Source organism: Electrona antarctica (genome assembly GCF_951216825.1).
Source record: "Electrona antarctica genome assembly, chromosome: 5".
NCBI classification, from domain to species: domain Eukaryota; kingdom Metazoa; phylum Chordata; class Actinopteri; order Myctophiformes; family Myctophidae; genus Electrona; species Electrona antarctica.
Genome location: NC_136810.1, coordinates 17,708,877 through 17,723,893, shown reverse-complemented (window position 1 = coordinate 17,723,893; position 15,017 = coordinate 17,708,877). Strand labels below are relative to the sequence as shown.

The window sequence follows — 15,017 nt, the reverse complement described above, 5'->3', positions numbered from 1 at the left end:
TTAAACATTTCAAAATGTACCCTTTAAGGTCGAATAAATGATTCAAATAAAGTAAACATCTAGCACTTTAAATAATTATAATTATATAAATTCTGAATTAAATTTAAATTATTTTAACATTTCTAAGTTTTGTAAAGAGATACTTTTAGACTTTTCAAACATAAATGAAATCCAACTCTCAAACAAAAATGAAGGCAATACTGATGTGTTCTTTCCCCACTTCAAACTGAAGCAGTTGAACATACTAAACACAAATTAGCCTATTGAAGCCAGATTTTAACCACATTAAGTTAACAGTAAGCATACATAAGTGTAAATAAAACAAAACAATATTACCTACCATTGGAGTCTTTGGAGGTAGAACCCAGGACCCCTGGACCACTTTGAGAACCACTGAACTAGAGTTCAGTTTAGACACTTCTGTTAGGAACTAGAAAGACGGAATCCTGCGGAATTGATTGTGGTTGCCTATCTCTATAGGAAACTACATTATTATAGGCATAGGTGTGACAAGAGTTTCACTGAGTTGGGTATGTCACCGTATACTGTCCAATCAGATGAGGGCAAAGCAAGGGGCACGGTGGCACAGTCGCCTCACAGCTAGAAGGTCCTGGGTTCGATTCCCGCTGGGGACACTGTGGGTGCTGGGGGCGTGTTCCCTCCTCCGCGTCATCCACCCATACCCGAGGTGGGGTTGGCGAAAGGGCCTTTCTGTGTGGAGTTTGCATGTTCTCCCCGTGTCTCCTAGGGTAGGTACCCTCACAAAAACATGCAGTAATCCTGGTCTCTAAAACTACCTCCCCCTGGCCAGCCGGGGCGCCTGATGGAGGGGAAAGGAACTGGTCGGAATAACGTGTTCCTTCCACGCGCTATGTCCGGCCAGGGAAATTCCCCCCTGTCAGGTGAAAAGAAGCAGCTTGGACTCCTCATGCATAGAAGGAGGCATGAGGTCAGTCCGCTGCCCCCCAGGTTGGCAGAGGAAGTGTAGCGCCCAGGATTACATTAGATAATTGGCACTGGGTGAAAAAACTGGGTTGCAAAATCGTGGGATAAAAAATTATATAAAAAAAAAAAAAGATGAGGGAAAAGCACACAAAAGCCTTTGGGAAGAGTTCCGAATCGCTGGCCAATCGGAGGGGAGAAGAACATTAGTCTTCTTGGCTATAGGCAACCACACTAATACTCATTTATTGTAATGCAATTGTTTTCAATTCAGCGGTGTGACTCTGCTCCTGTGATACTACAGATTATCTGAGATCACAAAAAATAAACATTCATAATCAGTTAAAGGTTTAGCTACAAAATGGTACCGAATCGGTACCCGGTATCGACTGATATGCAAGTACTGTATCAGTATCGGGAAGGAGAAAATGGTATCGGCACATCTCTTTTACGGTAACAACAACAACAATGAATAATACAATAACATAATATTGAATTGTAAAAATACATGACAGAAAGTGAACAAGAGAAACATGCTTGAATAAGGGAACAAGGACAGCCATGAAAAGATGAAGGAACAAAAGGATGTGGGAAACGTCAGGAAGCGAGAAGGAGCCAGATGGGTGTCGACTCGCTGCATAAAGGGAAAGACCTTGACGCTATAACAGGCAACGTTTACAGGGAAGGCTTTTCATCGTGGCTAATTATTGATAGCAGCACAAATAGGACTAAAGTTCCGGGCTAACTAAGCGTGCTCAACTGCCAGTGGTTCAAGAAATTACATGGGTGCACCCTCACAGCAGACAGCCTTTAGGAACGGACCTGACTCACAAAAGAAGGTCTTTGCGTTTAGAGTGCTGCTGCTGCTGCTGCAAATTAATGAGTGCGGACTGTCTCTTAAGACTAATTGATGGCACAAAAATACACGGTCGAGGGCTCACCTGTGCTTATTAATGTATATGGTCTCTGTCGGTTAGAAAGTTCATGTGTCCAACTTGCGGTTCTGCTACTTAATATGCCTTTTGTGTGACGATGTAGCATGATCAAGTAGAGCGTTAATGTACAAAAAAAAGCGTTTAAGTATTTAGTATGTGTGTGTATAGTATTTATAGGCATATAGTGGTGTAAATAAAATGCTTTGACCTGACACTGGTTGCTGTGCATCCTTCAGCACGATGATGCAGTGTGTTGTGTACTAGTGTACACCACAACACACACACGACGCTTGCTCATTCAAAGGCTTTGTCAGCCACAGCAAATGCCTAGAATGTGTTCAGTCAAGGGCACAAGTACACACCTTGCATTAAAAGTAACCACGCTGCATTCAAAGTAAACATATGCTGTCATTAACACCGGGGCTCCTCTGCAGCCATCAGGTGTCGCATTAGTGTCAACGCAGGGAATGTGTTCCCTTTTTGATCAATGAAGGGTGCTCCAGTGCCGACGTTGCGTTGCGTCCGATGCTGCATTAAAAGTAAGCATGCTGCATTAAAAGCTGCATTAAAAGTGTGTGCCTTGGGATTTTGCGACAACCACACATTAGTATTGCAATATACGATATAAATAACTATACGGAAAGTTATGCATGTTTCAATTTATAAACATGTACTATATCGGTACTATACATACAGTATGTATGTCAGTATACTGTATTCTTGCCCACTGGTGATGTGCTTTGGGCACCAAATGTTTGAAAAGCATTGGACTAGTACTGCATGTAAATCATTGTGAGGTTGTCTCTTATCTGGTGCCCTAGGGCGGCTATACCTCTATGTCAGCGGTTCTCAACCTTTTCAAACCGTGACCCCCCAAAATAATCATATTTGAACTGGGGACCTCCCAAAATAATCATATTTGAACTGGGGACCTCCCAAAATAATCATATTTGAACTGGGGACCGCCCAAAATAATCATATTTGAACTGGGGACCGCCCAAAATAATCATATTTGAACTGGGGACCTCCCAAAATAATCATATTTGAACTGGGGACCGCCCAAAATAATCATATTTGAACTGGGGACCGCCCAAAATAATCATATTTGAACTGGGGACCCCCCAAAATAATCACATTTGAACTGGGGACCCCCCAAAATAATCATATTTGAACTGGGGACCCCCCAAAATAATCATATTTGTACTGGGGACAAGCACTTGGAGTTATAGGAGTTGAGGCTTAGCCTCGGGGATGGCAGGCGTTTTGATTTCAAAAGGGGGAGAAAATAAAAAGCCTGGGCAAACCAAGCCATGATATCTGGTAGAGTGGGAGTGAACCTTGTATTGTGCTAACCAATAACAGTGCTGATTTTCACATTTTGGAACATTTTCGCCATATAATGCTCAAAATAGAGACGCCAGGTTAAAAGTGGTTCATAACCGACACTACCCCCCCCCCCCCCCCCCCCCCAACCCCCAACACACACGCACGCACGCATGCACACGCACGTGCCAATCTCTTCATGGGTTGTCTGGAACTAGACAACCCATGGTCTAAAGAGCATCCTGATTGCCTGGTCTTCCATTTGAGAGAGGTTATTCCAACACTCAATAACACTGCTCAGCAACGGAGGTGACAGAAAAGTGCAACAAGGCTTATGAATTGCCTGCAGATTGAGTAAATGTTTAAAAAAAATTCGCTTTAAAAAACACATATATATATTCAAAGATTGGATTAAAAAAAAATAGCAGATCTACAAAGCTCATAGTGTGGTAGGAATTGACGTGCTATGCGCTTGTACAGTATACATCTGCTATTTAAAGCCAGAGTATAAAATACGGGTTAAAGTGGTATAAAATGACTACTTTTGACACCAGCACTTTCCCAGTTTTAATGGGCTACGGAGGCCTTTGCCACACACGCTACTTGTTCCTGCAACTCTCGCTACCTCTGCCACTCCTTCACACATTCACTCCTCAACAGGCATCCGTAAGTAACTGTAAGCAATTGAGTCCTCAACAAAAGGCCCCTGGGTGACTGAGAGAGATTACAAGAAAAATGAGGAAGGACGAATGGGAATTGTATCACATTAAGTGGACTAAAGAGTGAGACAGAGAGAGAGAGAGAGAGAGAGCGCGCGCGAGAGAGAGAGAGAGAGAGAGAGAGAGAGTAGAGAACGAAATAGGCATCGCCACTTATCTCATTCGTCTCACAAAAGCCTCCAGGTTTATTCACAGTCTGTCTCAAAGCTGTTTTCAAACCAAATTGATTAGACTTAAAAAAATAAATAAATCCAGGCCGGGGCTTTTTGGATACAACAAAGAAAACAATATGGTTGACTTGTAAAGGGCTAATATAAGATATTGTGATACGAAGGACATTTGGGCCGCTCTTACTGTACTCTATGTACTGTGCTGTACTCTACTGAAAAAATGACTTTCCAGCCAATGTCAGAGAAACGTGTTTCAATCAATAACTTCTCGTTATTCCGGTGTGAAAGGAGAAGACATGCTCGTGCACAGAATCCAACCGAGGGAATGCCTTTGTCGGGGAAGCAGGGCCCTAGCTTTGTGATCAATATCAAGCTTTGTTTGTTATCACAGTACACAGTGTACAGATTGAGGGCGGTATTTCAAATAGTAATTCTTCCTCCTAAGAAACATGCTTAGTTTAAGACAATGTGCCGGTGCACTGGGCGTCAAACAATGTATTTCCTTGACAGAAACTGTCGTTCACCAAGTGACTTTACAGCGGTTACTACCGTAGCTTTACTGCTGAAGATTCAAGGTAATGCTAGGTTTTCACTTACGCCGACTAATTTACCCCTTAAAACCTGGTGTGGTTTTACATTTTTGTGTTCTACAAGCTCATAGTGCGTCACTTTGTGCCGCGTTGTGCCCTTGTACACCTACAGTTGGGTGCCACCGATATTGTCCCTTATCATTTGACCCATTTAGGCCTGACCTAAAAATTTAAAAAAATCCTTCTAAATCTTCCAGTTTTCTGAAATAAATATTTTCACGATTTAAAAAAAATAGCAGACCTACAAGCTCGTAGCGCGCCACTCGGTGGCGCGCTATGAGCTTGTAGATCTGCTATTTTTCAATAGCTAAATTATAACATAATGTTTAAAACACCAAAAGGCGTTCCCGCCCAAAATGGGTTAACTGTCCTTTTGCGCAGATCACGCAAACCTCAGCAAAAAGAAAAGGACAATATCGATGGCCTCCAACTGTATAATAAACAAATAAATAAATTAGAATTGGCCCCGAGTTAAAAGACTGCGAGAGACAATAAGATTTTGACAGCAGCACAGTAAAGACTTAAAACATTTTTTTTTAAATAAATTCTGACACTGGTCAATGTTCCATAATTGCTTTGTTGGATGTGAGTGAGTGCAGCATTTGACACCGGCAACCGTATTGATCATATCGATAGATTACAGACGTTTTGTATCAGTTACATATAAATACAAACATGAGATAAATCACTTAAAATCATAAGTTAAGTTGACAACTCAAAATTCTTACGGAGGTACCGGTTAGCATCACTTTACCCCAAAACTGCTTGGGCATATCGTTGATAATGTCAGGTGGAAACCTTCTATCTCCAAAAAACGTTTCAGGATTCAAAAACCTTAAAAAAAAATTCAAAAACCAAAAAAAATAAACTAATCCACAGGTAGATCTGCTATTTCTGCTCCTATTGTGTGACACATTGTGGCATGAAAAAGCAGGACACGACCAACATGACTGAAAGAACAATGATGCACACACAATGCAAAGCTTACGAGGTTGAAATGGCTGACAAGACACATGATATTTCACCAACCAACACTCACAACAGCACAACGGCAAACGGTTGCACCACACAAAGTTGCGGCTGTCATAAAACAAACTTACCTCTCTTCCCTGTTCATGTTAAATATAAAAAAGGGAGAGTGACAGACGGTCAGAAAACAATGGCAATGCACACACATGTGATATTATTGTTCATGGAACATCAGGCACGCTGACACCAGCTCTGAGCGAACAGCAAAGGTGGAAGTACGCATAGGACGCTATATTACACCGTACATTACAGTAATTGTAAACAATTATAATTCAATGCCAAAAGACAACTGTGACAGTTTGCGTAGGGTGCGGCGCATCAATTCCTTTACATATCAACCTCTGGAGGGGTTCATCTTCATTTGCCACCATGACAGCCACAGAGACGAGACGTGTTGTTTATTAATAGCTCCGAGAACAGATGCTTGAAGCCACGCTGCCACTTAAGGCTGATTACAGCGTGTTGGAGGACATTACAGCGCCGTGCTGATTGATCAGTTTCACAATGTGGCTGACTGACAAACACACCGACTGACTTCATGCATATATTAGTCCGGCAGCCGGGGTTGTGGAGTGTTATATAGTATTTTTTTATTGCGGCCTAAAATATTATATATATACATACATTCATGAATCCACTTGCTGATCGGCTGTCGGTATTGAGCTTTTTTTTTTAAATATGGGTTTAAATGTGACCATACCATTAACATCCTACAGTATATAAGGCAATTTTTTCTAAATTTCATTATGCTTTATGTAGCATGTGGCATATCAAACTAGGGGGTTGTCATGATTCTGAATCCATTCCAAGCATTAGTTTTGCACAAAAACACACACTCCTTGGGCTAAAAACGTCCATAGCCCAAATGTGCCCAAAATGTGCTGACCTCATCACATTTGTGATGACGGCTAGAAGCGTTTTTAGCCCAAGGAGTGTTTTTGGGCAAAACACTAACTAATCAGAATCATGAAAACCAGCTAGTTTGACATGTGACATGCTACTTAAAGAATAATGAAATGCTGACATTTTTGCCTTATGTTAATGGTATGGTAACATATAAACCCCTATAAAAGATATTGCTCAGGGATGACACCCGGTCAGCAAGTGGATTCATGAATGCATGTATATAGACAATATTTTAGGCCAATAAAAAAAGACTATATAAACAATTTCGCATTTTAAACAAAAGAAGCCTGTTGGCTGCCGGACTATATGGAACCGTGGGCATTGTTTTCATCGCCGCTTTTACCGGTGACACGAAGACTACACTGGCAGACAGCACTCAACGTTTGTCCACTTGACACTTTTGCGGCCAAATACATATCAATTTGGGGGTCCTTGGCACGAAAACGTTTTAAAGCTACTGATTTAGAAGGCATTGTGGAATCGTCCTCAGGTCTTAACCCATTCAGGCCTGACGTCGAAATTTAAAAAAATAAGTTTTCTAAATCATGACAATTTTCGGAAAGATTTGAGGCACATTTTAACGATTTTTCAAAAATAGCAGACCTACAAGTTCATAGCGCGCCACTCGGTGGCGCGCTATGAGCTTGTAGATCTGCTATTTTTCAATAGCTAAATTATAACATAATGTTTAAAACACCAAAAGGGGTTCCTGCCCAAAATGGGTGAATGGTTAATGTGGTTAAACGCTAACGTGACATGGATGCGTTCCAGGTCTCAATGGATTAATGGGTTCATAAAATGATCAAGCGGGCTGACGCTGGGAGTGTCATTTGCCACACATTCCTTCAGGGAAGGAAAAAAAAGACTAGCAGAAAACATCTTTACCCAGTATGTGAACTTCAAAAGGGAAATACTTGCTGGAGTGTGATGAAGTTAAGTTGTTATTGTGTATTTATTTTGTGGAGTAAAATGTATAGGCTACATACGGTATGTCCGATAATATTGATCCCCCCCATTTTAATTGGCCGATATTCACGTGAAAATGTAGCATCAGAAACATATCGGTATTGAATTTATTTCGTGGAGTTAACACATAATGCCTAGTTTTATTATAGAAAGCTCTTATCTTTAACTTTAGTGTTTTCTTTTCATAATTGAATTCCCTACTTGATCAAACTACATATATCCAAAATAGCAAATTTATAAGCATGAAACATGGTGTGAAGCAACACGTTCTGAGCTTGTAGATCTGGAAATATGAGGTTTCCACCCAACAGCGTTATTGCAGGAACGTCCTTTTAAATAAAGGATATTGTACCTTCTAGTAACTGTTAGGGGCTGGGTCCCATTTTATTTATTTGAATTACCCATTGATGCCTGAGGCCGAATCTGGGAACGCCTTCTAGGGCCTGACCTAAGGTTTCTGAAAACCTTCAAATTCTGATGAATTATTTTTTTAAATAGTTATGTTGCTACATGTATAGCAATAGCTGATGAGACACAGAGAGCGCGCCGGCATCAAGGGTAGAACAACGTATACGTTGCACCAGGCGTCAATGGGTTAACACAAATCTTCTCTTCTTCTGGGGGTCGGTCCCTGGCACAAAACATTTTCAGGTGTGTGTGTGTGTGTGTGTGTGTGTGGGGAGTTGTCTGCTGTCAAATACATATACTGATGATGATGTTGTCAGAGCGTTGATGCATACAGTATGTGAGAATACAGTTCAAAGGACCAATTAAACCGCAAATGCTGCATTTTGCAACCATTTCCTCAGCCATCTTTCTCCCTGGCTTGTAGGTCTGCTATTTTTGAAAAATCGTGAAAATGTGCGGCACAAATCTTTGAATATATATATATTCTTTCAGAGCGAACATTTTTAACTCAAATCTTTGCTCTGAGGGGTTCCTGGAACAACATATTTTCAGATAGGGGTCGGTGGCCAATTACATATAGTTTTTGGGGTCCTGGACATGAAATATTGAGCACCACTGATACAGAAAACTGTCGAAATTTCGACGTCAAGCCTAAATGGATTAAGGGAAGAGGCCATTGTTGAACTGGTGAGAGTACTTATAACATACCTCAGAGTGGTGTTCGTCGTTCTGCTGTAGCACCTCGATGCAGAGCTCTCCTAACCTCATCATATCCTCCAGCCTCTTCTCTGGGGGAGCCTGCTCATCAACTGTGACATCACACAACAGGAAAACCACAACGCCGGACATTATGCCAACTTTAAAGCCTTGCACCTTATATATATTAATGACATAGTCCAAAGTTGAAAATGAGTGGTATTTGTTGTACAAACCCACAATCTGAGCGTATTGGGTCAGCTCGGTATAGTTGATACGAGCCGCCTTCTCCAGACATCTCTTGACCAGTGTCTTCATCTCGTCCACATGTACCGGAGTGGTGATGTCCTTCATTAGAACCTGCAGCGGGAGTCCATGAAGCACCCGTGTTCATTTAGACTAAAACTACGATGAAAAATTACGGTCGGCTACCTTTTTTCACGGACGAAAACTAAAATAATTCCTAGGACGTCTGGAGACGTCTTGGGCACAGATTGTGTTAAAAGCGAAATAACAACTAAGCCATGATGATTAAGACTTTGATTAAATATATCGACATATTTTACTGTCAACAAATAAGAAAGACTGAAATGTTAGGGAGGGACTAGTGGAGAAGACATCAATCGTCAATGTTCACCCATGGTGCAGGTACAAATATCGCAATATAAAAATACTCAGTAATACTTTACTTAAATGAGTACTTCCCCCAAAACAATGACTTATTTTCCAACCCCATGAAGCCTTGAATTCATGAAGACTTGCTTTGTTTTCGTCGCATCCAATTTCACTCGATGAGGGCCGCGACCAATTGCGCGGATGTGCATGTGCATGCCTTCACTTACACAGATGTCACTCTAGCTTGGCTTTGTTTTTAAGTCTGTTGTCTCAGTTACTGCTAAAAATACAACAACACAACACTTAACACATTTTGTTTAGCTAATTATTGATATTACAGATATTAGGGATTGCAAGCTACACCAAATTGGTTATAAATTTAAGTAGAAAAGTAGAAGTAGAAATTTAGTAAAGTGAAACTTTTCTTCAAAACATACTTTTTGCTACTACTCCAGATTCTACAGATTTTGTCCAAAACTCTCACAAATGGGTACACATTATCCCTGGGGCCATGTGATCAAGATGGATCTGATTCGGTAGTGTGATTTTATTTTTCTGAAAATCATGTTGGAGACCGCAGTGGACCCCTTTCAGAGCCGCATGCCTTTCAGACCGAGAGCAATTTATTTTCTTCTCTCTATTCAACATTTATTTTCATGGTCAGAACCACTCATAAACCCTTATGCTTCATCAACTGGTGTCTCCCAGGGCTCTGTACTTGATCGCTCCCTTTTCCCCTCTGCACCAAATCACATTGTTGAAAATATCGGGTCTACAATGTCCTGTACGCTTGTAGATCTGCTATTTTCGAATGTTGGGTTTAAGTGATTACAGATGCCTCAGAGGATCATTTCTGGTTCGACAGGAAAGGAAGAAAAGGAATTCTCTAGTCTAGAACCACATGAAGAACATGACAAACCACTCACTAAATGAAATGCTTCTTTAGTAGGGGATGATCCCTTGTGGAAACATCATTAATTTGTGCAAATAACGGCACTTATCAGTAGCATCGGAGCCCACAGTGTGCGAGCATCTTCATTTCTTATCCTTGTACAGTATATTACTCATCGCTCGGCACCTGCCCAAGTTTGGGTTGGATGGATGTGCATGTCTTTGTACTTTTTCCGTGTATCCTTGTGGAAACATACATTCATTTAAAGAACCATTTAAGAACCATATCCGTGTGCACACAGTATTAAAATGCGTGGGGTTACGTACCCGTTCTTGCAGGGAGAGTGTTGCTCTTAGGGCCCCATCTGGTCTACCAAACGGGAAGCAGTATCTGTGGGGTTTGGCATCGACAACATTTACAACAATCTCAAGGACAAGCGGCGTCAAAAGGCAGAAGAATGGAGAGGAGGAAGCCATTGTACCTTCCTTCATTGACGCTGCTAACAGATGGCTGTATTCTTTCATTTAATTATATTGATTGCGGAGTGTTTTCTCACCTATGGTAGGGTTTGACACGGGGCGGAATGGTTCAGTGAAGGTTTCACGTTGCTTATTAAAAAAAGTAAACGCTTGACTTTAACGAATAAAGACGTGGTCGCGTAAGTCAGCCATTTATTGGGGAAGAAACCGCCGAGCCACGTGTACTCGTGTACGGTATGGCCATACATAATAATAGGGAATTAAAGGTGGTTGCACACTGGACGCGTTTTTCGGAAAACCGATGGAGAAACGCCACTAAAAATCAGAAAAACGCGCTCGGTGTGTGGGGACCTTAAGAGTTGCAAATAATATCGTGTTTAAGGTTGTATATTGACCAGGTCAGCGACCAATTTGGTAAAAGAGCACAAATTAAATTAATTAGTCCTAATTTGACTCAAAACTAAATAGGGCAACTGTGACATCCAGGCCAACTTGTGTAGGCATATCGTAGTTTCTTAGAGGCACTAGTCTTGCATTCTACGTCTGTGACTATTTCTCCCGGTTTGTTTGTTGACTATTATGGTCCAGGGTCCAAGCGTACTACTCTGATGTCTCTGCTTTCGTACTTGTAATTTTCCCTGAATAATAAGAGCCTCTTCTAAATGCCTAAATTGTAATTGTCACGGTCTGTCTTTAAGTTTTGAATCTAAAATCAATACATCCCAACATATTGTTTACCACCAATAGCCTTCTTGCTGAGGTGAGTTGCTCCGACTCCTGCTGATGTTTTTTGTGTTGGTGACAGGGAGTACCAGAATCTTCCAAATATTTCACATTTTATCTCAAAATTATTTTTCAAAATAGCAAATATTTGTCATTTTCAAATAGCCGATGCATATAGGTTTTAAAGTGCCGATGTGGCCTAATATAGTCACTTATTTTGGGCTTGCTTTCATAGACCCGGTTCTTATTTCTCTAAAAGAAATACGGCAACACTGTTACTGACTGCTCTATAGTATATATATATATATATATATATATATATATATATATATATATATATATATATATATATATATATATATGCTCTCTCCACTCTGAGAGACCAGATGGAGGAGAAGGGCCTCCTCACAGTCATCAAGGGCTTCTTAAGGAGCCGGCGGTTCAGGGCAGTTAATAGCACATGTGCCTCCATTGAGCGAACCATCACTCAAGGTCTCTCTGCCCCGGCCACTTCTTTCACACCACGCGGGACAATGCGTTCACACATAGAGGCGACGGACGGGGCCGCTTGAATAGCGGCGCGCAGATGTGGGGAAGGTCTCACGGAGCAGTGTTGTCGTGGGTATGATGACGGACAAGCCGTCAAGTTTTTGATAACGTTAAGCGGGATTGTTATAGTTGGTTGCATGATGCTTTCGGCGCAACTGAAATGAAAATAGACAGATCTCCAGAACGGTGGTTCTCAAACTTTTTTATGTCAAGGACCACCCAAAATGATATGTATTTGACCGAAAGATTTCGTGCCAGGGGCCCAACGAAGAGAAGATGTAAAAAAAAAGAAAAGAAAAAAGGAGAGAGAGAGAGAACCACTGATCCAGAAAGCTCACAATGCGACAGGGATGCACTTGTAGATCTGTTATTTTTGGCGAGTGGCACCTCTGCACGACGGAGCATAAAATTAAGCATGAGCTGAAATCTGTGATCGCTAACTGTACAACTAACTGGACGAGTACTGTACAATAATACTGCACAGTATTGCATCTACACGGCATGCTTTAGTACACTTTATTTGGCAACACTTTACTAAAGGTCAGGTCAGACTATAATGCGTTATGATGCATTATGATGTAATTACTTATCCCATTTAGAACTGAGGACGATTCTACGAATGCCTTCTATATTCTGACAGCTATCTGAAAAACCCATGTTTCTATGTCAGTGGTTCTCAAACAGTTGCATGTCAAGGACCCCGAAAATATATGCATTTGGCCATCTGAAAATATGTTGTTCCAGGGACCCCCCAGAAGCAAGGATTTGAGTTAAAAACATTCACTCTGAAAGAATATATATTCAAATATCTGTGCCACATTTTCACGATTTTTCAAAAATAGCAGACCTACAAGCTCATAGCGCACCACGAGCTTGTAGATCTGCTATTTTTCAATAGCTAAATTATAACAATGTTTAAAACACCAAAAGGGGTTCCCGCCCAAAATGGCTTATAAGGCGTACTGCCTACTTAGTTATAAAGTGTCTTTAAGTCACTATTAACAAATGTTTTGCTAATCACAGGTATACTTGTCCTATAAATTAATTACGCGGGGGCTATGTTTCATTTTTGGAATCGCTCCGGTTGCTATAGGGACGCGTCGACAGCTCTGCTTCTCTTGCTCCATAGCCATTAGCTTCAGCCATGGCCTTTGCACGCTATTTTCTCGGAAACTACGTGGCTGTCCGTGGTTTTGAACAGATCGGCGATGTTCGGAGGTCATTACTGATTATCCGGTGATGGCGATTGGAGCGTTTTCTAGAGCAAGGATTGGCCTCATTTTAGCTCGCTAGCATTGATGCTGTTTCTGTTAGCATCCAAGATGGCGACAAACAGGACAGCTTCATAGTACAAAAATGCCCCTGATCGTGGCACCCAAGCGCTACCCATTTTGTCCACTAGGTGGAACTCAATGTGTTAACTGACTAAGATAATGGTAGTTATAATGCTGAGCATATAATGCATTATGGCCAGCACTTCAAATGCATAAACCTCATTATACGGTGTTGTATTATATACATTTATGATGAGTGTTATGAAGCTTTATAAGTGCTTTATAATGCATTACAGACCCCACCTTTAAGTAAAGTGGTACACTTTACACTTTACAAGTGTTCACCCAAAAAATGGGTCCTATTCATGGAGATTTATTCGGTTTTGTTGCAATCCTCAGCCAATAATTTGATGACCGTGTCATCGTGTCAGCAGGAGACTCTGTATGGACACTCTTCGAGACTTCTCCCGGAGACTCTGCCGGTCAACAAATTATTGGCTTAGGAATGCAATAAATCTCTGTGAATCCAAGGCTTCATGGGGTGCGTAATTGATAGAAAACAAGTATTTTTGAGAGGGTTAACTGAAAAAAAGGAATCCTGTGTGTTGTTGTACCTAAAACGTGTAATCTGGTTCTCCAGCAGAACCATGAGTCGACTTCGTATCTGGTGGAACTGCTCTTTCTCCTCCACAGTGACGGTTCCCATTCCATCCAGCCTGGAAACCAACAGAGAAGAAAGAAGGAAAGGTGACAAAGAAAAACCTGTTAGCTGCACGTTTCTTTAACCCATTCTGGGCGGGAACCCCTTTTGGTGTTAGCATTATGTTATGCTTTAGCTATTAAAAAATAGCAGATCTACAAGCTCATAGCGCGCCACCGAGTGGCGCGCTACGAACTTGTAGGTCTGCTATTTTTGAAAAATCGAAGAACCACTGACATAGAAACATAGCTTTTTCAGAAAACTGTCAGGATGTAGAAGACATTTTTAGAATCTGATCTCAGGTCAAAATGGGTTAATGTTTGCAAAGCCTTCATTCCCCTTTTCCCCTCCTAATACCTTCTTCTGAATAGACACAAGAAGAAGAAGAAGAAGAAGAAGGAAAAAAAGAATGCAATCACTACCCAGGATGACTAGCCTTGACTTTCTGGGCTGTTTTTGCGGCTGAAAGAGAAAAGCAGCCCTCTCAAAACGACACTCAGGCGGCAGTTTTTTTTAAAAAAGAAAGAAAAAGCGAGGCGGTTGTACTTATAAAAGCCCTAGTCTCTATGTGCGACAGCACTAACATTCAAAAATACAAAATAAAAAGGGATGAAAGAATGTAGATCAAAGGGGACATAATATTTAGCTTTTTTTTTTAATGTGTATTGATTTAACACTCAAAAGAGATAGCACCAACAAAAGTCCTTGCAGTCTTGTTTCCATTTTGGCCCTATGTACTATACAGTATACTGTACTGAATGTATTTTGGTATTGCATTATGTGTATTACCAACATACATAATTCAAGTAGAATTCCATTTCTGCCAAGGTAAGTTTTTATTTTGTTGTTCTTTTCACCCTTCCAAGGATGCCTGACTTGATTTCTTGCAAACATTAATTGACAGATGTTTTAGCTGCCTAAATAGGCTATGCATTAAACATATAGGCGGCTAAAACAAACATTCTTCACACATAAATGATGCACTTTTGTGTCATTAACCCATTAAAACGGGAAAGCATCCGTGTCGTTTTAGATTTTTGCGTTGGCTATATAAAATAGCAGATATACAAGCCCGCAGCGTGTCACTTTGTGCCGCTTAGC

General features: G+C 41.0%; 1 protein-coding gene across 3 annotated transcripts in view; it reads right to left on the bottom strand.

Moving 5' to 3' along the window:
• Positions 1–15,017, bottom strand: part of cadps2 (Ca++-dependent secretion activator 2) — a 229,821-nt gene that overhangs the window by 54,400 nt on the left and 160,404 nt on the right. For all 3 annotated transcript variants that reach the window (XR_013790062.1, XM_079501503.1, XM_079501504.1), the window contains 4 exons: positions 13,831–13,932; positions 10,518–10,581; positions 8,921–9,044; positions 8,697–8,797 (listed from right to left, as the gene is read on the bottom strand). Coding sequence is in view for 2 of the 3 variants with exons in the window: in XM_079501503.1 (XP_079357629.1) it covers positions 8,697–8,797; positions 8,921–9,044; positions 10,518–10,581; positions 13,831–13,932 (391 nt within the window). In the remaining variant the exon portion in view is untranslated. The remainder of the gene's footprint in view (positions 1–8,696; positions 8,798–8,920; positions 9,045–10,517; positions 10,582–13,830; positions 13,933–15,017) is intronic.